The sequence below is a fragment of the Panthera onca genome, chromosome B3 (assembly GCF_046562875.1).
Source record: "Panthera onca isolate mPanOnc1 chromosome B3, mPanOnc1 haplotype 2, whole genome shotgun sequence".
Taxonomy (NCBI): domain Eukaryota; kingdom Metazoa; phylum Chordata; class Mammalia; order Carnivora; family Felidae; genus Panthera; species Panthera onca.
In genome coordinates this window covers 82,106,469-82,131,287 of record NC_138344.1, presented here as the reverse complement: position 1 = coordinate 82,131,287, position 24,819 = coordinate 82,106,469, and the positions used below count along the sequence as shown (strand labels likewise).

Here is a 24,819-nt window from a genome sequence, read left to right as displayed (position 1 = left end):
TTATCCACCATAGACATTTTAAGATATAAATAGATCTTGTTTGTATGAAATTTCAGTTTTCTATGTATAATGTACTATTTTAAAACAAAGTCTTTGATTTTAATATGTTTGTAGTATGACATTCTCATCTGTTACCCATTTGCAAGGTAAGACTGCATATTTCCCATTTGTTTTTGTTATATGTCTTAGGAATAATGTATTGTAACTGCCGTTCACATTAGAGAATAAAATAGGTCACACAGGAATGGAGTCACTGAAAAGGTAAATAATATTTATATATAACATATATTATATATATTTATTATAATACATATTTATTAACTATGTATATACAGTTTCCTTCTTCTAGAAAATATATCAACAAAATGTTACTATTTTTCTCTACCATTAATGGAAGGAGGAGGGAATATGTTGATATTACCTAGTAAAACTACTTCTCAAAACCTACATACACATAACCATTTGATCACTAGGTTCTATAAACATGGTAATAGACAAGGACCCATGCCAAATATATTGATTTGTGAATCAGTGAGATTCAAAGAGTTTGGCAAAAATAAATAAATAAATAAAAATAAAATATATGCTGGGAATTAGATTGCCCATTTTTGGTTTTGCATTTCCAAATGGATTATAAATTACTTAAGAAAAAGGATAATCTTCCTTTTATTTTGTTTTTTCATAGCATATAATAATCCCCAACAAACTGGACAGCAAAATTTGTTTGCATTGCTTGCTAACTGTGCAATTCCCTGTGCCTTAGTTGCTCATCTGGGGATACTACCGATACTTCTTTCACAAGCTTGCTGTGAGGTTTGAATGCATTCATATACGCAAAGATCTTAGAACAGCTCTGTTACATAAAAAGCACTATATATAAGTGTTTGTTCAAACTTGATCCAATGTTGCCTGCTAAGAAAATATGACCTTTTGCATAACTTTTCTCATCTCCTTTATGCCATTAGTTTGTATGTTTATATATATAACTTCCTTTCACTAAAGAAAACACTGAATCTAGGATTCAACATTCAATAGAAAAGTCTCTTGCCTTTTGTTGACTTTAATTGAACACATGGACAAAAGTATTATGATGTGTTGCTCATTTCCTACTCTTCTCCAGTGTATCTTCCTGATTTTGGTAAAGTCTTCGTTGGGTGTTTCACACACCAAACCAACCCCTACCTCTGAAGGTTTTCCTCCCCCACATCCCATTCTTCTGCAATGCACCTATATCCATTCCACCTATTTACATTCCATCCAGCGAGTCCCAATTCAAATATCATTTCTTCTATGAAGATGTTCTAAGAAGGCTAGCACTATTTTTTGGTACCACACATATTTGTTATCTTTACTATTCTTTCGTGTTTTTTGGTTTTGCTTTTCCAAATGGATTATAAATTACTTAAGAAAAAGGATAATCTTCCTTTTATTTTGTTTTTTCATAGCATATAATAATCCCCAACAGACTGGACAGCATCATTTTCTACTTTTCCCTACTTTTAAAGTAAAGGTGAAGTATTAGACCATTCATTCCTAATATGTATCAGACATCAACATGTGACATAGGAACATATATTTAAAAATACATGAGAAAAAAAGAAAGTAGGAAATGTTTATGCTTATGCAAACAGAAAGTAATGCAAATTTCATATATTATTAGTTGAGCTTGATACTAATTAGTGCAGTTTGCAAAGTGGGAAAAACCTTGTAATCAATTTTTCCCCAAGCAAGTATGAATCTGCCTTTAACCAGATAGCTCTCCAGAGAAGTAGTCCCAGTAGGGAATTCGGAATTAGAGAGATTGCCTGTCACAATGTCTCCCTGGGTAACTCTGAATTCAAACGTGAGCCTGTTCTTTACCAAAATGCCCTAGGGACAATTCTGGTCCTTTCCTCATAGACAGCTAAATGCCTTTAGCAGTATTTGCCATGACATCCAATGTGACAATTCAAATACAAACCAGTGATGTGCGTATCCCAACTCAGGCAGAAAGTAAGAACAGGTTGTCTGTACCATATAAAATGACCCATTTTCAATGGAAATATAAGTGAGTATATCTATTTTCTGCTGTAAAGAAATCTGAGGATTTGATCATTGTGTCCAAAGAAAAAGGTAGGAAAATTTAAATGTGTAGAAAATAAGACATCAAAGAGAAAGCTAAACTTCCATGACAGATTTAAGACACTGTTGAGAATCCAACTGAATATTATCTACCACTGAAAGAAAGTAAAATGTAAAGGAAAGGTCTAGAAGTCTCATAAAGTATGCATTTATGAACACCATATGAAATGAACCAAAATAATTTGACATTTAGAAACTATACACTTTTTATGGTAGTTTTCCAAAAAATTATATTTACCCATGAGTTTGTTTCCTTACCGTTTGAAATTGAGTTCCTAAAATTCTGGTTTTGCCAGATTGTTCATATCAAATCAATTACTAATTGGATCAATCATTGATTTTCACCAATGAGAGAATACTGAAGTTGGAATGGGCCTCAGAGGCTCCCAGTCCATCCTTCTGGTTTTACAACAGATGAAGAAAATGAAACCTGAGGGGAGAAGAGTCATTGCCCACAGAGAATCCAGCCTCCTTCTCTAGCACTTTATCACACAGCTTTCTAATCTTCCTCGCCAAGCACTGGTCTTTAGTAAAGCTCAAAAATAAGATAAAATAAAACTCAAAATAAGAATCTAGAAAATAAAATAACTTAATAAAACTGGGGCACTGAGGTGAAGTCCACCTATGCTCTTCAAGAGAAATTAACATATGGAGATCTGAGTGGCAGTGGCTTTTGTCTTTCCTGTGGAAGCTTCAGGATTAGTTAACTCTGCCAGTACACATATGAGAATAATACTGAATCATAGTAAACCTCTTATAGCGATAGCCAAACTTCTTTTTTTAAAAAATCACTTTGATGTATGTGTGAGTATGCATTTATATATTTTTATTTTGTTTTTACTTTTTAACTCTTTCTAACTCTGATCTATAATTCATCTTCTAAAAAGGTCAATGTGAATTTATGTTTCGGGGCCAAATATAAATATAGAGCGATTTCAGAGCAGTGGAGTCACCAGAGAAGTGCTAATAAGAGCAGAATCACAGCCAAAGTTAAAAGAAGTGCATTAGATCCATTTTCTGCTTTCCTTTGGGTCCCACAAGCACAATAGAGCATAGGAGGCCACCTGGTGGTGAAATGAACCAATTAACCATTTAATGCTACATTGAAAAGCAAGGAAAACAGGCCGACTTTGGGTTGTTACAAAAGGAAAACTAGAACCTTGGCCAAAAGAACGATATTCAACAGGTATTATTGTGATACAACAGATAGAAAATTTGAATTGGAAAATCATTCAAGTCTGTAGAATAATGTATATTACGAAAGAGTTGACATAATAGTTATTTATACCAGGGACTGGTAAAATTTTTTTGCAAAGAGTCAGATAGTTTAGGCATGCTGGACATATGGTCACTGTTGAAACTATTCAACCCTCTTATTGAACTATAAAAAGAGTCACAGGTGATATATAAATGAACGCACCTGGCTATGTTCCAATAAAACTTTATTTAAAAAACAGGCTGGGGGCTGGATTTGACCTTCAGACTATAGTTTGTTAGCCCCTGATTCTGTATTACTTATGTATTAAGCTATTTACCAAGCACAAGGATGAACCCCTTACATACATTACTCATTGAACCCTGACAACCTTTCAAAGTGGGTGCTATCCCTATCCCCATTTCACAGGTTTGAAAACTACAGCTTAAAAAGTCTAAACACTTTGGTGGAAAATGTACTATGCTCCTTCTAACTTAGAAATGCTTTCTGTAGCCTCATGACCATTTTTTCTCTGTGACTACAGAGATATATTCTGACCCTCCCTCCCATTTATCCTGAAGAGGCTGCTTTGGGTTCTCTCCATGGAGACTTTGCTCCTGTTTCTCCATCTTGCATTCCTTTGAAATGTTGTTTGTCTCTTACCATCTCCTTCTCCATCACTTCTTTTATGTTTAAAAACTTTATGTCAGTTTTCATAACAACAGATGTAAGCAAGCATGAAAAAAAGACAAAAGCAATGTATTAAAAATAGATAGCCATATATACAACAATAAGCCAAGGAAACTGTCATACTGTATGTGCTCCAAATGGAATGTGAGCCAAAAGCATGATGCTCTCTCTTACATAAATAATATATTACACATCCACTGGGAGAAGCAGCAGCTCTGTCCCTAAATGGGAAGAGGATTTTTTAGCCCACTTTTATATCATTTTCTTTTCCTTTTCAAACTCCTTTTTCTTTAGGTATACACTGTAAGTCATACCATCTCAGACAGGCCATATTCCTCTTCCAAACCATCCATGAAGTATTTTATTAACTGTTAATAAGAGAGAGTTGAAAAACCTGATGGAGAAATCCGTGGAGCTTGTTAAAGCCCCTCAAATATATGGATTTACCAGTACTGTCTCAATATTAGCATATTTTCTCCTACGAAAGAGGGCAGAAGTGGTTTCAGTTAGATGGAGTATAGACAAAGCTGATATAAAGGACTTCTAAAAGATTTTTTAACTTGAAAAGAAACCTGCAAAAGCTTGAGAAATGTGACTGTATAGAAAACAGAAAGAAGAGGTTTAATTACAGACCATGGATTCTGGCAGATTTGACAATTAAACCTAACAACAGAAGGGATTTACACTAGATATAAGAAGACTTTAAGGGCAGAGAGAGTTGTTAAACATTTTAATGGGCGGCTGTGGAATTCCCTCTGGAAAGATCTTTAATGGAGGACAAATTCTCTCCTATCTGGGATGGAGGAAAAACAATCCTTGGAAGAGATGAAATGAAATGAAGGTCCTTATGAGGTCACTTGCAGTCCTGAAACTCCAGGTAACATCCTTACTTCCCATGGAAATAAATAACTGTGCAAAACCTCTAAGAGATTCACTTTGGAAGATTCAGAAGAAAACACTCATTACGCAGGCAATTTAAATCAGAAAGTATTTACCAAGTGCCCAATATTACCTAGCCCCAGGGAGACGTATGCCTCCAGCAGAGCACAGATCTGAGCAGCAGTGTTGGCCAATGGACAGAGAATACAATTATTCACTTCAGTTAATTTTTAAAAAAAATCTTTGAACTCCAATCAGCTTTCTGGAACTGTCTATTTCCTGAACTTGGTGAGCTCAAAAAAAATCCCACAAGAGCTGGCTTTCACATGAGATTTCTGGCATTACTCATGGTATCCCTGGATCTTTTTGTAAACAGAAAAGGCTTCTGACAGTGTTTCCATACTTCATTTCTTTTTCTAACCCAAACTTGGACGGACAGAGCCTCTTAAACTATCATCAAAACATGGATTATAAAATGCTAGCCAAATTTGAGTTATTTTGCTATATTCCCATGTTGTAGAACAAGAATTCAATCAGCTTAAGTTTTAATGAACATGAGGATTTTTGCTCATGGCTTGTAAGAAATCCAGTGATTCACAGAATGGATCTTCAGCATCAACAGGCAGAAGAGACTGAGGAAGAAGAGAGAAAAATCACACAGAGAGGAATGCTCTTCACACTTATTTTCAAATCTCAACATGTCTCAGCTGAAGAAAGCTGAGGAGGAAGGACAAAGTTCAGTGGGAAGGATGTCAAGGTGGACATAAATAGGAGCAATAAATTCATCACAAATCTTTCTCAAATTCTAATTATAAATAGTACATCTTTTAGCTTTTTCTTAATTGCTTAAAATCAATAAATCTTATAATTAATGGCTAAGTAAAAAATATAAATGACCATATATGAGGATTAGTTTTAAAATTATGAAGTGTGAAACTTTTTTTTAAATGAAAGAGTGGGAGAAAATTTCAACATTACATTTCAGCCTTCTGACATTACAGCAGTGGATTTTTTAAGTTGCATATTCTGAGTTAGTTAGCTGTAGCTTTGGAACGATGAATCAGTCTTTTAGGCTCCATCCATCCACCCTCATCATGATGAGCTAGAGTCCAAATCTCTTATTGTTTTTCTCACTTCCTTCACAACAACTTTGTTAGATATACGTACTCCTCTGAAGCCAATTTTCTACAACAAATATGTCAATAAACTCTCCCATTAACCATGGTAGAAGAAAAAAATGTGCTGATATTCCTACCATTTCTAATGGCTGTGCATGTTCACCTGTATCTATTGTTCTATTTTTAGGTTTTATATTTGCATGATACATGTTATCGTTATATGAAATAAGTAATTATAATGTCTACATAAATAAAATACATCAACAAATATTACAGTTTGAGAGGTGGTAGACTAACTACAGAATTATGGTGATTAGTTATACATTTTTGTACCATTTATCTCAGACATGGGCATCATTATCCTTCCCTTCCTCCCTCCCTCTTTCTTTCCTTACCACCCTGTCTTTCTCCCTGATACCAATCTGGTCAAATTCAAGTATTCTGAGTATTAAGAACTACACTTAATGCACTTTGGTTTTTAAATGAGAGAGATTTTTGTTTTTCTTTTTTTTATACAATATAAGAGGATGCCATGATGTTTCATTACCAGAGCATGACAATAGGGTTGTTCTCTTGCAAAAGTAATGAAATGATAGCATAGTTCTGATTGATAGAATTTAATTAATAGATTATTAAATAAACCTATTTGAGAAGTGCTTCTCAACTTATATTTATTGAGTTTCTATTATGTGCCAGGTATTGCACTAGGCAGTGGACATATGGCAATAAACAACACGGACATGAACCTTGCCATCCTGGAGTGTGGAGTCTAACAAAAATTATAATCATTCATTCTCAAATTTGGTCCACATAGTCCAAATCTATCATCACTAAAAATATGCACTTAGTTATAACAAAGTACTCATGGCTAAATTATTCTCAAGGAGGGCTCTTTTAGGGATGCACCTATGAATATTGAAGGAGTAAACTATTCTAATTAAGGTAGCAAAATCCAATATGCCCAGATTTATAACCTAGAAATGAGCTCCAAACTGAAACTTGGCATATACGAAGGAAGTTTATATAGTTATTTACAAATGCATGATTTAAATGTCTTGGGACTACAAGCATATCTGGTCCAAGGAATCTGGTTTCATCCAGATTCAATCCTGATGAAAGATTTTTTTTAACTAAATGAGTTAATATTTTGTAGACGCATGTGTATATCTGTAAACACACATAAATGTGTGTGCATAACCACGTGTGTGTTATACCTCTCCCACAAACTGCCTACTTTTCAAAAACAAAACTTCCTACTTTTTAATGGATAAAATGAGATGACAAGGGAAATATCACAAGTCACAAATTTTCTTTAAGCAAATGTCAGTGAGCATATAGAATCAATTACTTAGAAAGAGGCTGAAATAGTGTGTTCAGATGAGTTACTGGGATGTATAGATGTCCTTCTGGAGAAAGACTGGAGATCTGTGGTCTAAAAATATTTAGAATAAAAATTATACAACCCCAAAGGTATTAGCCTGCTTGACTCTTTCTTGGCTTCAGTACAAGAAAATATGGGTGTGTATGTATGTGCGTGTATGTTTATGTTTTGTGTCTTATGTAAATGAATGAAGGTTCAGCAGGAGCACCACTTCCTTCTTAGCTTACCCCAGTGTGCCTCATTAGGTACAGAGTGTCACAGAAGTGCCTAGTTTAAGAATGTATGAGCTCTGCAAATGCCAACATTATTAAAAATATGCTTGGGAATGCCCTTGTTTCTGAGAACTAAAATTGCCTCCTTGACAGGACTGGAAAATGGCTTTTCTGCAAATGATATTCCTCTAGAGTATCTCTCCATGGGGACCCTTCTTCAGTAACTCCCTTTGGCAATAACAGGATCCATGAGGTTGAACCTTCCTAGGGCAATGCTGCCTTTAGTGCATCTCACCCAAAAACATAAATTTTTTCAGCCTTAGCTTTCCTGAGTCTGACAAAACATGGGAGGTTCCCGTGAGACTCAAAATGGTAACACTTTCCCAGGGTGCTAAGGTGCTTAAGAAAGTTTGGGGAGTTTCACAGAATAGCCTGATGATTGGCTATAGAGCAAACCCAAGTCCATCATGCTTTCTCTGCTGATGTTCCATTTAATATGTAGGGCCTTCTTTCTTATCTAGGCACCAAAAGCTCATGTGGAGGGAGGAAAATGCATTTACAAGAATTTTTCCTCTTGTGGAGGAGAAAATATGGGACAATAGTGAGCAGGCAAGGAGCACGTGAAAGAAAGATTGTGGGTATTAGAGCCACCCAGACTGGGTTCAAAGTGACTTATTTCTTGTGATAGTTATTGATACAGCCCAACAACAATTTCTTGCTTTCTGCCTTTCAGGCATAGAGTAGAGATGCATTTCCCCATCCACTTTGGAGTAGGGTGAAGCCGTGTGATTACTTCTGGTCATGATTTTGAAAGGAAGTGAACTGTGTCTCTTCCAGGTAAAGGTTTAATGGCAAGAGTGAGACCCTCCAGAACTCTCTTTTCTCTTTGCCACATTGAAGGAATATTTAAGAGGGTGACTGATCCTGTGAGAAGTAAATCTTCATAACTGTAAACCTTTGAGACTTGGGGGTTGTTTGTAATTTCAGCAAACCCTAGTCTAACCTGAGGCACAAGTTGTCTTTTAGGCTAGTCACTTAACCTCTCTGTGTTTCAGGCTCAGATGCATGAAGTAGGGAAAAATAATTCAGGATCATTGTGAGCATTAAATAAGAATGTGCACAGGGGGCACTAACATAGTCAAATAGTAAGATTTGACCAATTTAGTTTTTTTTCTCCCTCCATCCTACTCCTATCTCATAACACGCACACACACACACACACACACACACACACACACACACACGAATGTACTTCCCTTTTTATCAAATGGTGGAATAAATAACATCTATCCTTGGTCCCCTTCCTAGATTTCTTCTCTCTACCCCATCTATCTTCCCCTCCTAGTGCCCTTCCATTTAAACTAAATGTTAAAATTGACATTTAATTCAGTATTATTCTCCTACCCCCATAGAATACCTGCATCCAGTAAAGTGCACTCTTTTTTACCTCAAAGAAATGAATTAAAAAAATTTTTAATGTTTATTTATTTTGAGAGAGAGAACAAGTAGAGAAGGGGCAGAGAGAGAGAGGGAGAGAGAGAATCCCAAGTCGGCCCTGTGCTGTTAGCACAGAGCCCCATGCAGGGCTCAATCCCATGAATCGTGAAATTGTGATCTGAACCAGTATCAAGAGTCAGACACTTAACCGACTGAGCCACCCAGGCGTCCCCAAAGAAATGAATCTTAAGGCTGGGATTTAAGGCAGGATGGAAATTTAGTAAAGGAAATAGTTGGTTTTGGACAATCTTAATACTCCAAATATGATGTTCCTCAACCACAAATCTACCTCTTTCTAAGGTTGGACATGGTAGCAAGATTAGGACAAGAAAAAAGCAAGTTAATGAGTTTATCTGTGAAAGTACTATGGTTAAGCTTTTCCCATCCAGGGTTCTCCAGACTATTCTGAACAGGTACCAGGACTTTTTTTTTTTTTTAATATGGAATGCTTCATGAATTTGTGTGTCATCCTCGTGCAGGGGCCATGCTAATTTCCTTTGTATTGTTCCAATTTTAGTGTATGTGTTGCCGAAGACTGCACCAGGACCTTTTTTGAAATAACTAAAATATCATCTAGGTTCCCTTCTATCCCCACCTTCCTGTTTTGAGAATACATGCATGAAATTCTAATAAATTATAAAAACTTGGAATAATCATACAGACATAATATTTGGGTTCAGTAGCATATCTTATACACTTGGTTATGGTATAACTTACATTGTAAGTTATATGATTTAGTGTCGTTATGATATGGTTATGAAAACCAATGCCTTCCTGATATAGGCAGTTATAGATGACAACCAGTGCCTTACTGATGTAAATGTATGGAACATTAAACCTAACATTTATTATTTTTATATCAAGACCACTTTGACAATGATAATACTTGGTTTTCATCATTAAACTTTGGTAGTCCTTTTTTTAAAAAAAACAAATAATTCCCAGTTCATATCATGTAAAGTGTAATCATACATCATACATTTTTTTTTCTAGCTACAAGCCAGATTAGCCTACATATGATTATAACCATTGAAGATACATAATTTAAAAATAGGAAATGCAAAAAAGTAGGTGAGGGACATTTCCATGCAGTCACTTAACTGAAACATACACATAGTATGGAGCAGTTCTGGAGCCAAAGGTGGCAGTGAACCTAACAAACACCCTTTCTTATGAGGAGCTTAAATGTTCCTCTAATTTATTTTACAAAAAACCAGAAAGAAATCTACAAATATGTGGGGTTGAAGCCAAATCTCTCAGCTTAACACAGGAGGGAACACTGCACATTCACATCTAATTAAGAGTCGTTTTTCAAAAGTTAAAGGCTGAAATTTTTGCAATTTAATCCAAATTTTATTAGCAAACTCTAATGATTATCCTGATAATTGCAATTAATAAAAGCTCCCAAACAGGTCAACTCATTTAAGTGCTATCTGTAATCATTTGGATTTTAACATGATGGTTATTACTTATTACCCTGAAACCAAGCTGCGCAATGAGATATTGATTACTTTTAACCTTTAGATCCAAGGATTCAGGAAAGGTCAGAGGAGGGGAACACTACACCTTTCATGGCTGGCAAACGTATTGCCTTCAGGAGAATTCAAATGATTCCCATTGGCCAAGTAGATCCAAGATTAGTTTATTCTCTGGGCTGACAAGAAATGATGATGCTTTTAAAAATAACACCCAGCACGTATTTAGTGAAGTGTTACATTTATATAACCAATGGCCTCAAGATGTGCTTCACATCACAGCAATTCTCAGGCTGTTAACACTTTAACAAGTTTTGTTCACGGAAGCATCTTTGTTGGGATGAGATACTAAACGTAGTAGCTCTAATTGGAGTAAACTCATCTCATTAAATTCAATTGTAGGTTCCAAAAGGCTAAACACAATCACTGGACACCGTTGGCCACCAGCACTCCTTTTGGTTTTCTTTTTCCATGACAACATTTAGAAATATTTTTCACATTTTGCCACTGAAAAGCAAGGAGTTATCTCTTGGTAGGGTCCAGCAGAATTACGGGCAAGGGAAACATAACTGTTATGTGTTAGATTAATTTGCAGAACACTTGGCATTATTATTGCCAAGTCGTCAAATTGTTCCAAGTTGTTCCGGAAGGTTGTTATTAATAGTATGTTTTCTGAGGAAAGTTCTGTCTACTTTTGGAACTGCATTTCTGTTGCCAAGGAAACTCCTTGAAGCACAGTTTTCTAGGAGCACACTGCTGCTTTTGTTTGCCAGTGTCCTATTCATATCATCTAAGTAAGCGTTTTACATGCTCCAGCCTTCAGTCCCAAATGTTGAAGTGTTAGCCCATTTAAGTTGCTTTTTCAAACACAGCTAATGCCTGCTATGATTTCCCTCTTTCTCTCCCCCCTTTTCTCTCTCCCTCTCCATCCAAAGCCCCTCTCTCCCCGCCTTCTTCCCACTCTCCCTCCAACACGCCCAACTCTTACTATTCAAGGTTTATTTTTTTTTTAAACAGTTGCATTAGGGGAGATAGTTTTCACAAGTTTTTGATAAATTAACTTCAATTTGAATAATAATTCCATAGGTTGTAGCATTAGTCCTTCAAGTGTTAATTATCTTTTCACTTTAAAATTAATGTAGTCATTTCCTCCTGACTCCTCTACCCCATTTATTGAAGTGCTGAGGAAAACATGTCATTGAGTCCTGAGCCAGCCCTGTTGTTGTGATTAAGCGTGGTCACATGGCCCATCTCTGCCAAAAGGAGGGCCCTGAGAAAAGGTGACAAAGACAGTGATTTCCTGTCAGCAAAGAGTACGACAGGGCTGTCTAGAAGTGATGCAAATGAGGGGAACTTTCCCCACGGCTTGTTTGATCCACTCTAGGCCAGAGCAGGCCAGGCCAGGGAGAGAGGGAGCAGCACAATACAGCAGAGGCAGCCCAGAGAGCCAACGCACCTTCCGGACAGTAGCTCACCCACCAGAGACAAAGACTGCTGGCGGCCTTTCCTCGCTTGCCCCTATGCACACACAGCCAACTATTTCTTGGCATACTATTCTCTTAACATCCTTCTTTTTTTTTCCTCTTAAAAAAGTGATTCAAACAGGAATTGTAAGCTCCAGCAAAAACAGTGTTTCCTATATTGTTCAGAAACCACATCCATCCACTTTTTCCTCTGAACATGTTCAGGATGAGTTTTATCCTCTCTCAAAAAAGGAAAGAAAAGAAAAATATATGCATATTGAAGTCTTCATAGCAAACACTGATTCATCAATGCTCACATTAATATGGCAGTTAATCTAAGGACTTTTTAGCTTTAATAAAAATGGAAAAACAAATCCATTTCTACATAGCAGTGGAGGTAGCCTAGATTTTCCTATTCTGATCACTTTTAAAATGACTAGATAATGTTATTTGAAATATTATAATGATTTTAAGCATATTCTTCTTATCTTAATGGAGTTTTAATCTAACATACAATTAAGCTCTACAATTAATCTACTGAGGAAGAGGTAAAAAATTATCATTAGATTCTTGTGCCTGATATATCTGGTACATTTTTACCTTGTCTGCTTCAATAACTAATTTGCTTCATTTTGGTACTGAAATTCCAAACTAAATCCTAATTAACAGAATTTAATTTTTTGACACACTTCTTTTATACCCAAACACCAACATGTAAAAAAAAAAATTTTTTTAAGGTAATGGATTTTCTTCTATTTTAAGCCTACCTCCTATGACCTAGACTATGAACCACCCTAACATATTTTTAGAAGCTCAAGTTCAGTCTTAAAGGTATCAGGCCACATATGAAATTATTTAGACCTGGTCCAGAACAAAATAAAAGAGAACTATTGGAGAGGGTTGAAATTTGTGAATTTATAAAATACAGAGATAGCGTGATTAATCTGTTTTCTCTGATTGGTTCATAGCTATGACAACATCATTTTGGCATCAATAGTTATAAAATAGCAAGCCAGCTATGTCCCATTTTTCTTTTTTTATGCTGTTTCTTATTCCCCAGAAGTTTTTCTTTTAAAAGTCATAATACTTGCCTTTTAATACAGACCCAAATTCTCTAAAAGTGACATTTTCTCCTTTAAAATTTATCCCTTTCTCTTATCTGTTTTTTTCCTAAAACAATCCTTTCAGTGTTTAGCTCTTTTTATTTGTTTGTATTTGGTTTTTTTTTTTAGCATTTTCTTATCTATTCATTCACCCACCCATGATTTAAACTTACTCTTTTCTATTTAATTGTTTTAAATTATTCATTTTTGTTTGGTAAACTGTAGATTAACTAATTTCAACTGTGTTTCTTTCTCTTCAATGCTTATATTTCCCTCTCACTTTCCTAATATCCTCTTCTCTTCAAATATATAATATTGATGTCCTCTCTTATTAATTCCACCTGGCCAAACTATCATCGAGAGGAGTGCCACCTTCGGGTGAGAGCTGTGATCAAAGTCTGTAAACATTACCTGACAACAGAGTTAGAGAAAAATAATTAATTCACTTGGTAGAAGTATTATATTTAGAAACTTGTAAGAAATATGGTGGTTAGATATTTCACTACCATGCCATTCTAATCCCTTACATATTAAAAAAAATCCTAAAAGAAAATGTATTCATATCTAAGTATCAAAATAAACAATGTCTTCAAATGAAGTGTGATTTTTTTTTCTCATGGAAGATGTAAATTTTGCGATTGAGCACATTTCCCTCTTCGCTTTCACTACCAGGAAACCCAGAGTGGAGTTTTGGGATCTTTATTAAGTGTGTAGGACCATACAGTCTATATGCCTACATATTAACTCTTCTCAGAGAAAGGGACTCTAGTCTATGTATATTTTCCCCAGTTCTGATTTGTATTTTGGTGTTAAAAACATTTTAAAAATTTTCCTGTGAATTCTTATAAGCAACATCAAATCCAGAGCAGAGTAAAAATGTAATTAGCCTCTTTAGTGAGCATTGTATTATGCAAAGTGAACGGGCCTTTTCCTTTTGCACATAGGACATAATTGTGTAACACTTATACCAACAGAGAAAGATAGAGGTCATTTGCATTTTTGCCATAAAAGCAGAACTATATGAGAGCAACTAACCCTCAAAATGAAATGTAAAATCTTCAGTATGAATTCCTTGAAAGTATAAAGGTCTTAGTTGAAATGCGTACTAATTTATACAATTTTTAAGCTGTAAGGGTTATTTTAACCCCTTGGAAATGATATAATCTAATATTTTATTGATGAGGAGCAGCTAGACCATTCTCAAGGAGTAAATCCATAAATGTGCTGTTTTTGGTGAGCTTTGTACTATCTGAATACTATCTGAAAACAGCTCTTGTTCAAGTATAATAGTAGTAATCACCAGACTGCAACTTTTGAATTTGGCCCTTGAAATTAACCTTTGGACTCTAGAACTCCACACCAATCCAGGATCACGAAGGGCTCTGTCATCTGTGCTTTGCACTTGGCAGAGAATGGGCAGTGCTTTGTGGCAACAGTAAGGAGCCCTGGCCAGGGCACACCCTCCCAGCCCTGCAGAGTCAACTGTGTCTGCTGCAGAGGGCAGAACGGCAACAGCAGCAGCCTGAGCTCCAGCCTCGTTGATCGTGGAGATACTTCTAGGTCACTCAGTCTATAAAATTCATAGGATGGGGGAGGAGGTGTCTTAAGCTTCCCTGAGCCCAAGAATAATGCCACCTTTGATCTGTAGAAATGAAAAAATGGAGCTCTTCCTTTGCAAGTGGGTTTTAAATATTTCTCCATTAATAGTTAATGCACATGCAGACCAGCAGAGTGACAGCTCCCAGTGATTATGAATTCTGGCTACGTAACTCCAGTCCAAATAGGAGCTGAACTTTCAAAATCACGGTGGTTACTTTTGACAAATTAAATTGTCCTACTTAGGAAGGTAGAAGGAATGAAGAAAAAGAACGTGAGAGAGGGGGAGCAAATTCTCCTTGGAGGTGATTCTCACATTGAGGAAGAAAAAACGAGAAAGAACTACATTTCTGTTTTCCAGGCTGACAATACTGCCAGTGTTTATTAGAAAATAGCTATAGAAGGTCCCCATTCAGAGGTTGGGTCAGTGGGCCGGACAAAGAAGGGAGAGGGAAAGATATTGGCAGTATGGCTTACTATCTCAAAACAAGTAAGAAAGTATTTTTAAGGAAGCGGTTATACAAGGAAAGTATATATAAGGAAGATACAGGTTGCTCTTAAGACCCTGCGGTTGAAAATTTAGAAAAAAAAATGGTCTTCAATTTCTAACAATCTGAAAATAACAAGAAATGGTTTAAACAGAAAATCCACTTTGTAGCCCATTGTAATGTTAAGGTTCTAAATTATGTCAGGTTGTGTCAATGTATTCTTTGCCTATTAAGTCTAATTCCTTTCCTTTAATAAATCCCTTTGGTATTTTGCTGGTTTAGGGTAACCAATATACCACAATAGGCACCCAACTTGGGAGGTCTGCTGAATGAATAGTCTAAGGTATTTATTGGTACCTCCCTATCTAGGAGTAAAGGTCAGATGACTTTCTATCGAAGACCAGAATATACAATAAATTGGTAAAGTCAGGCATGTAGTACTTGATGTCGAAAATGCTAAAAAATCTTCACTCTCATTGACTACCAACTTATTATACTTTCTCTAACACAACCTATCCAAATGTGGACTTTGGGGATCAACTTAGGACTGTATAATGCATGTAATGAACCAGGATCTGGGCATGACTATCTATTCCAGGAAAAGAGTTGAGTGATGAAATATAGAGATCCCCCCAGAGAGAGGACAGAAAAACTTTTGGATTCTATGATAACAGGAATAATGATTCTGTCCTGGTCTCCAGTTCCTGGGATTTTACCATTGCTCAGCTGAAGGTCTCTCTTAAACGTTTCCCCTTCATTCTTTACATTAATACCAGAGATCACAATCATTCTCATTCTTAATTTTTTAGTATATGTGCTGCTGAAGCAAGCATTCATCCTTAATTTTTTCACTCAACAACTATTGGTTCAACATCAGCTATATAAGGTGTTTTACCTCACAATGTACAAAATACAAAAGCAAGGAAATTTTCTTGGGTGTTACAGAAGCATTTTAAGAAATGAAGATGAGGTACATAGGTCAAGATGGATTGGGAATGCTGTGACATGTGGTTGGGCATCCTGTTGAATTGTCACAATGACTAGGGAATGTGAATAGTAAATGCTCTATAGTGGACGGGGTAGTCCCCTTCACCAACAAAAAATTGTTTTGTCCCAAATGTCAGTGGTGCCCTTGATGAAAAATGCTGAGAAAGCATTGATATCTTTCAGGGCCAACAAATTTAAAGATTAAAGTCTCAAATGGTATTGAAAGCCTAGGAAGGCCTGGGGACCAACTGAAAAGCCCTATTACTCAGGGGTCTCTATGATCAATAGACTTCAAACCTCCCTCCCCCAAGTCATCAGTTGAGTTGATTTCTGAAAAAGTGCATTAGAACAGACGAATGGGACATTGAAAATGTTGACCTAACCTAAGAATCCCTGAGGATTCTAGACAAAGACCTGAAATTAATTTTCCTCCATCAATTTTTCTAATTCAGGAGCCATCCCAAGTTCTAAATGACTCCTTAGCCAATATCCTCAGGATTGCTTTTGAGGTTTCTAAAACTCTGGAATAATGTGGGGGTTTGTATAAAGAAAGACTCTGAACTCTTGTAGCATTTGCCTTTGGTGTGTAATTCAATCTTTAATTTTGCTTATAAGCCAAATGCAAAGTTAGTGCTAGTCTCATGAACTTAGTTAGCTATGTTGAACACCTCTAAGCAGAAAGATGATAACAGGACATGAGTCACAAACGAAGAACCCTGGTATGGAAAATGTTTGGGAAAACACTATAATCCAGAAGTACTGAGTGGGTGGAATAATAGCTTTGAATATGCCAGAATGGGAATTCTCAGGCAGAGCACTTACAAGGAAACCACAAGAAAAAGAAGACTGATTTCCTATTAATTGTGATGTAAATTATATGGATGTGATTTTGACAAAGAATAGCACTGTTTCTGAAAAAAAATAGTGGTTTATGTGCAAAATACAAAATGCATCAAGAAGAAAAGAAATGTTATTTGGCATCAAGAGTGCAATAAAATCTGAGATAATGGCTTATGATTAGTTAACTTTTGTATTATTTTTTCCTGGTTGGCTCGATTTTTAATGCTTAAGTATTAGGAATAAAACTAATATTTTTGTATCAGTAAATTAATAAAGATTAATGGACATTTTTTCATACATAATTCTTGATCCTGACATGAAATGTGAAATCACCTAGCTTTGTTTACATTAGGTGAAGACTGTAACTCTAACAATATATTATGCTCAGAAGATATATTGGATAGCTTTGTTGTTAATGTGGACAGCTATCCATACAGGAAATAGCTAATAGTCAACAAACTCGATTAATGTCGGAACACAATTCTTTAAGGAATAAAATATCACCATGTGCTGACTCCCTGGGGAGCTTATATCTTCTCTTAACCAAGACGATTCTCAGGGGACACTAATTAAAGTCAACCAGACCCTTGAAAAGTATAAATAAAGATCTCTCTTTAGAGAAGGTAAAAGTTAATATATTAAGGAAAGGAACTCAAAATGATAAATAATGAGGAAGAAAGAAGACAACTTTTATTTGACCTTGAATGTACTTCTTATTCTATAAGAAATTTTTTAAAGCTAGAGGGTAGTTGTTTCTTGTCATTATACTGTTGCTGATTCTGTGGTTAGTTATTAATTTTATTTTTTATGATTCACAATCTGCTCTTTGAAATATGCCATATGCTCAAAGCAATTCAAGGATGACAACTGTCAGAATTACTCCAATAAAAATTGCCTAAATGAGGAAGATTTACTGCAATCTGATATTTCAGTGGAAAGTCCCTCTAACCCTCCCCAACAGCTTTTTCAGACACTGTGAATCTTGCAACCATTTTTTTTTCAGTCAAAATCACATAGATGTTTTATAAGAGCTTCTAAGACTATTTAAGTAGAATTGGTAAAACATACTAGGCTAAAGGTGAATTAGCAGACACGGAAAAACAATATAGATAGTTATTAGATGGATTGCCTGCAATCAATATATGAGTTCCAAGCCAGTTTTCTTAAATCACATGAAAATGTATTGACTTAATATGACAACGTCTGCTCTATGTATCACTAATAAACATTAAATTGAATGAGCCCTCTACCCTGAAAGTAGCAAGCCAAACTGAAGGCAAATTTCTTTTTTCTCTGCAAAGATCTGAGGGGTGGATAGAATCCACCTGAGTGCTCCAATGAAAACACATTTTGTTAAATGTTACCAGTCCATTTATCCTTCATTTTGTTTCAGTCTATTTATTAATGCAGTTTCATTTATTGCTATTCATCTTGGAGATAAATCTTTGTCCTTCTATAGAATTACACCAAATAGAATGTGATAAAGGGAACTTTCTTGCAATTATGATGTCGGTGCAGCCTGTCAGCACACAAGGGATGGAAATGAGTTTGGGGACAGGGAAGGGAATTCTAATAGACACCATGATACATACAATGAACGCAAAGATATCCTGAGAGAGAGAGACTTGTCAGGCTAATCAGATCTTCCACAGCAAGGTAAAGGCAAGAAGGGTAGCTCTAACCTTGTAAAGATGCCGCTGCTGCTCCTCTGACATCATCAGGTCGTGGCTGTCCATCACGAGGGACTCCATGTCAATCAGCCAATCCCAGAGCTCCTGATATTCTGAATCAAAGTCCAGAAGCCTGAAGATAAGGCACAAAATGTATTATGCATAAATACAGTGTAGTTGTTAAAATCTCATATTAGAATAATATATTCTTGAAAACCCATGATGTTCCTAGGTGATACCTGTAAAAAGAGAAGAGAAAAATTCTCTGTGTGGTTACACAGTGGGCAAAATAGAAACTCAAGCCTGTGACATAGCATTTCTTAGATTTTGAAAACATAACATGTAATTCTGATGCTCATACCAGCGACACATCATCACTCTTTCCATCTGCAAACCCTTTTTGAGGATTTGCAGCACTTGAACAAAATGACTACTTCTATGTCCTTGAAAGAGAGCATTGCCATATTAACAGTGTGAGGAACGGAGGGTCAGTGTCTTGTGAAAGTTACATGGCCCAGAATTTGGGGTCAGAATAGCACCCTGAAAATTCAAATCTCTTTATCATCTACTAGGTTTTCATAGGTATCACATCCTAAAATCATCCATGATTAAGAATACTAATTTGACTAATTTCTCTATTATGGTCACAATTTCTTATCATATCTTAAATATCATTTTTACTGGGAAATGACTCAATCATTTATTTGTCCCTCTGCTGTCTACCTGCCTATCTCTGCAAACATATATGCTACATTTATTGTCATGGATGAGTAGCCAGCATTTCAGCTTAACACTGAGAGATAGGCTTGAGTGACTCTGGTAAGCCAGTGAGAACCAGGGGCAGATCCAGTATTAGACAGGTGTTCCCCACAGACATGTAGGAAACAAAGGTAAGGACAGGAAGTCAAAACAATGAATCTTTGAATAGCCAGCAATCATTAAAATTCAAAGGAGGATCACTATGGTTTTCAACAAAATAAATCATTAGAATAAGGAGCTTAAAAGGATTAATGTGATTCTCTATTGAAAGCCTGGTGCATAAGTAAAGCCCAGATTCTTCTAAAACACTGTGATCAGAAAATGAAAGTGCAGGATGAAAAACTATGACTTTGTCCTTTCTCCAAAAATCATCTCTTTAAAAGAAATCACATCCTTGCCAAACTGTAACTGAGCAAAACCCTATCAGTACCAATGAAGCAGCAGGCTCAAGTATGAATCTGGATTTATCTATCAAGTGAGTATCTTATTACTATCTTGTTCCTGTCTCTGTACGTTAAATGACTGCTTTTCAAAAAAATGAACATCCACTTTTCATAATTTACAATTTAATCTTAATCTGTCAAAAAAAAAAACCAACTTAAGGTGGGTCTGGTGATGGAGACTGAATCTAGAATTGTCAATTTTATTTTAATTACTTTACCATCATTATAAATATTACTGGTTAAGACCATAAGCATCCAAGGGCAAGGATTGTCACTGACTGATATGTAGAATTAATGTTTAGCTGAATGCTGATCTTGGGTATAGGTGATATGACCAAAAGCTTCAGAAAGGCTATGGTGGCCCAGAACAGTGATTCTCAGACTTTAATGCCCAAGTGAGGAGTTTGTTGAATGATGATCCTGATTCAGTAATTCTAGGGTGTGGCCTGAGATTCTGCATTCTTAACAATTGTTGGCAACTGGCAATGCTGCTGGTCATGGACCTCGTTTTGAATAGCAAGGAATTCCAGCATTCACTGGAAATCTGAAATAGGATCTTATTTCAAAATATTAAAAAACAAACAAAAACCACTGTAACAGGGACAGATAAACCATCAAGCTTTCTTTATTAACTCTGTGAGTTACTAGTAAGAAATGACTAATAAGCATTTGCTCACATGAAGTTTCAATCATTTAGAAATACCACCTGAGGGGTTCCTAGGTGACTCAGTCGGTTAAGCATTAGACTTGGGCTCAGGTCATGATCTCACGTTTCTTGAGTTTGAGCCCCACATCAGGCTCTGTGCTGACAGCTCAGAGCCTGGAGCCTGCTTTGTATCCTGTGTCTCCTTCTCTTTCTGTCCCTCCCCTGCCCGCACTCTTTCTCTGTCTCTCTCAAAAATAAACAAACATTAAAATTTTCTTTTAGAAATACCACCCGAATTATGGTCATCATTTCTCTCTCCTTGCATTCTCCCACATTTTAACCATAAAGACAGGGGAAAAGCAGAATGCCATCCCCCAAATTAGGAAGGTATGATTCAGGGGAATATTAAGAGCAAAGGAGAAATAAAGGGAAAAGCTCACCCTTTCCATATGTATGGATCTGGAGAATAAGGAAAAAATAAAGGCAAAAGGAGCAGGTACTAAGATACATATCCTCCCATCTCTTGGACTAAGATCCAGAGAGGAAGTATGTGAGACAGGTTGAAAAGAAAGCCAAAAGCACAAGCATATCAGCTCCATCACCTGCTAGGAAGTCTGGGAAGAGACTTCCTTAAAGTTCCTTCACCATAACTGGAGTGGGAATGCTATGGTCAGAGGAAACTCTGGTCAGGACTCCCCTTGCTACCTGCTCTTTTATCCCCTCCCTGAGGACACTTTTCTCTCCCATGAAGTTTCTGGGAGTTCACCTGATGAACTTGACAAAGGTGTTGCCATAGCAACAGAGGCACAGTGACCCCAAGGAGAGGAGGAGGAACCTCTGAAGCCAGACCTCAGAGAGTTGGCAGGGTCAGTGAGGGCTAAGATAATGCCTGGTCAGCAAGAAATACCCTCTGTCCAAGCCATGAGATAACAACACAGACGCAGTCCTCAGTGGGAGACAACCTTGGAATATCTAGGGCAAGATCCATTTCATTGAACCCAGCCAGACTATACCCAAAGGTCATGGTAAGCCAGGGGAACTCACTGCACCCTCGAATCACAAAGTCATATAAACCCAGATGCCATCTTAGAAAAAAGCAGGGAGAGACATAAATCTGAAAAACAGCATTTACCCCAAGAGGTAGTTCCCTAATGACAATGTTAAATTTTAGGGGAGGCTATAAGCATCGTGTTTAAGTGCCTGAGCTCTGATCTTAAAACAAGAATTTTCCCTGCTTTACCAGGAAATTATGTGTTTAGGATGTTTCATAAAAATCATTAATCAGCAAGGAAAACAAAGAGGCCTGTTTTCTTTTCCATATGTGTCTGAAAAAAAGAAATTTTGATTATGACCAAACAATGCAAGGGTAAGATATGAGTTTATCTTTGCATTGCTAATGCTCAGCATAGCACCTGGAGAATGATGATGAATGAATGTAGATAATGAAGCCAAAAACCTTTAGTAGGGCAAGAATGACTTCAGCATGTGACAGAGAGCATAGTATCTTATCTTCAAATGCCAATACCAACACAACCAGTGCAACATGGACAGGCTTCTTCATTCATTTGGAAGGTGGGATTTTGCCTTCTAGTACACGATAATGGCGCATTTGCTAATAAAAAAATATATTATGTGCAGTAGATTCTCAATTAATGTGAGTTGCTCTCCTGTTCCTTCCACATTTTCTTCTTTTCTACACTGAAACTTAAAGCAGATTTGAATAAACAAAACATATATAGGGTGGTAGAATGTTCAGAACCATGGACATTTTTTCACCTTTATGTCTACTGAGCTGTTCCCTCCTATTATTCCCCTTATCAAGGGGCTTGGAACAAAAAAACATTTCTTCTAGTTAAATGCACCTCAGACTTCTCAGAGAGTCTACACTGGAGACCCACCAGAGGCAAATGAACCTAACACAGATGCTCACCCTTTCTTTAGCCTATTTTCATTTTAGCTGGGAATATGCAGGCTTGAGTTTGTTAGGTACAGTAAATGCTTTGGTTTCATATTTTGCTTCATTAGCATAAAATCAACACCAGTGTTTGCCAAACAACAATTCTCATAAGGTCTTAATGCTGAAGACGAAAACACTTTTTTTAGCATTCGGGCCCGATTTCAGATTCTTGGCCACGTGTTAATTCACAGCTTAGAAAAGACCTGAGAGCTTTCTAAATTTACTAAAATAAAATATGTAACTTTGTAGCAAATCACAAATAAATTACTAGAATTTCTCTGTTGGTTCTTTGAAACCGTCTGAAATGAATGCAATTTAATGTGCTCATTATTTAAGGAAAATTCTTAGGTAAGAAAGTAGTTTACTTCCTTATGTTTACATTACCTGCAAAGGTGTGCTAAGTGTTTTTCAAGTGATTTTAGGAAGGATGTCTTCCAGGAAAAGTGCCAGCTATTATACAGGAAAACAGGATCATCAATGAGCGAATTTATCAGGGGTAGCATAGAACTAGTTAATAGTTTTATATCCCTTTGAAGAATATGCTGATTCTATCAGCTGAATTCAGAACAAGGTTCTTTTCTTGAATTCTTGGTGACAAAGGCCCTAGTCTTTCTTTTTAGAAGAGAGAGAGAGGTAATTGAAACTGTGGCCAGTGGCTCAGAATTTTATAAGTGTATAAATATAGGAACTACTCTTTTGGAGGAATTTTCCTCACAAAATTTTCTCTGCAGTTGTGCTTTGGTTTGTGTTAACTCTTTCACTCAAATATGTAATCTGTTAGATGTTAAAAGCTCTCAAAGTATACCTTTTCAGTACTGTATGAATCTGTTATATTCTCTATGAAACTGTTACAAAGCAAACTCATATCTACTCTATGAAAGTGTTACAAAGCAAACACATCACCCAAATAGTATTATTTTGGATACTTCCTTAAATTGCCATATACTGCATCTTAACTGGGTTCACAATAAAAGAGTCAGACACTCTGTTGTAGGTATAATATTCCCATTTTAGGAGGTTGAAAGCCTTCATCACATGAGGAAAAACAGTCTTCTAAATCAAAGTCAGTTTTTGTTAGAGAAGCACAGAATTATGAGTGTATTTATTTCATAGATGGAAAATTTAATAGAGATGGAGACAAATCTATGGAGAAATAAATGTGTAACTTTTTCTTTAGTATTTTTTTCTAAGTTTGGGTTCACTACTATGGGTAATTGCCAAAAATATTTCCCAACATCCTGTCCACCATTTTACTCTGCCTCTTCAAGGTTACAAAAAGATTCTTTTCACCACAGAAATAAAATACTAACAAGCTTATTCAGTATTATTTTCCTGCAGATTGGAGAGCAATACATTATTTGTAAGGCTAGCATAGTTTAAGAAATAATCCTTCCTCTAAACCCTGATGGGAGTTATGTTTGACTAGCTAAGTGTTTGAATACATAAATGCATTCAGCCTTTGGTATTTAAAGTGAGCATCATTAACTCAACATTTCAACTTAAACTTTGCTTAAAAGATAAAGTTTCACCCAAGTGAAATCAATGGGAGGTGTGTGTGAATATATGAGGTTTCAGTTTGGCCCACTGAGGAATTTTGATTAAAACAGACAACCAAATGAAGAAATCATCAAAATAGAGCAATTATTGGTTGAAGAAAAGATAACACTATAAAGACCTGGCAGTTTTTCTACCTAAGTCTCAGTGACATATATTTAGGAGCATTTAAGAATCCATCTTTTATATGCTTAATGGTTCATTTCACACCAATACATCCAAAAACACAAGACCGGTTCCTGAAATACCAGCTTGTCTATATTGGGACTTCTATTAAATGATCCAATTTTCCTAGCTTCTTTAGCATATTGATTCTTTCCCCAAATATTCACTAAGTGCTCACTGTTCACATTATTTGCTCAAGGAAGTTTGCCTCTGCTTTTCAAAAAAGACACTAAAGGGAGTGGTAACAAAATCTTGTAAAAATATGGTTTAAGAATTTTACAGAAGTGAAATACTAATAATAGATCAGAATTTCCCATCATCCTCTACATCATGTGGCACGTAAGCACAGAAGGGGCACCTGCCCCAATCATGATATCATTAAAGAATAAAATTTAGCTTTCTGGACATGGAATCTGATATGCACAGTTGCATGTAGAATCCCTTTCCACTCTAAACATATTAAAGTGTGGACACTAATTTACTATTTTGAATGAAAATTCATGAGCGACTTCCTCATGAGAAAAGCAGTCTGCCTTTGCCATTAATAAATAAAAAGGAATATGGAGTTCTTTCCAGCAGT

The 24,819-nt window shown here is 36.1% G+C and overlaps 1 protein-coding gene and 1 non-coding gene across 8 annotated transcripts in view; both read right to left on the bottom strand.

The window, feature by feature from the left end:
• AKAP6 (A-kinase anchoring protein 6) overlaps positions 1 to 24,819 on the bottom strand; it is a 558,374-nt gene that overhangs the window by 112,842 nt on the left and 420,713 nt on the right. For all 7 annotated transcript variants that reach the window (XM_078448340.2, XM_060619471.3, XM_060619475.3 and 4 more), the window contains one exon: positions 18,728 to 18,848. In XM_078448340.2, coding sequence (XP_078304466.2) covers positions 18,728 to 18,848 — 121 coding nt within the window. The remainder of the gene's footprint in view (positions 1 to 18,727; positions 18,849 to 24,819) is intronic.
• On the bottom strand, positions 9,528 to 9,634 carry LOC132670500 (U6 spliceosomal RNA). The gene has a single exon (XR_009606737.1). It is a non-coding gene; the product is annotated as a U6 spliceosomal RNA (small nuclear RNA).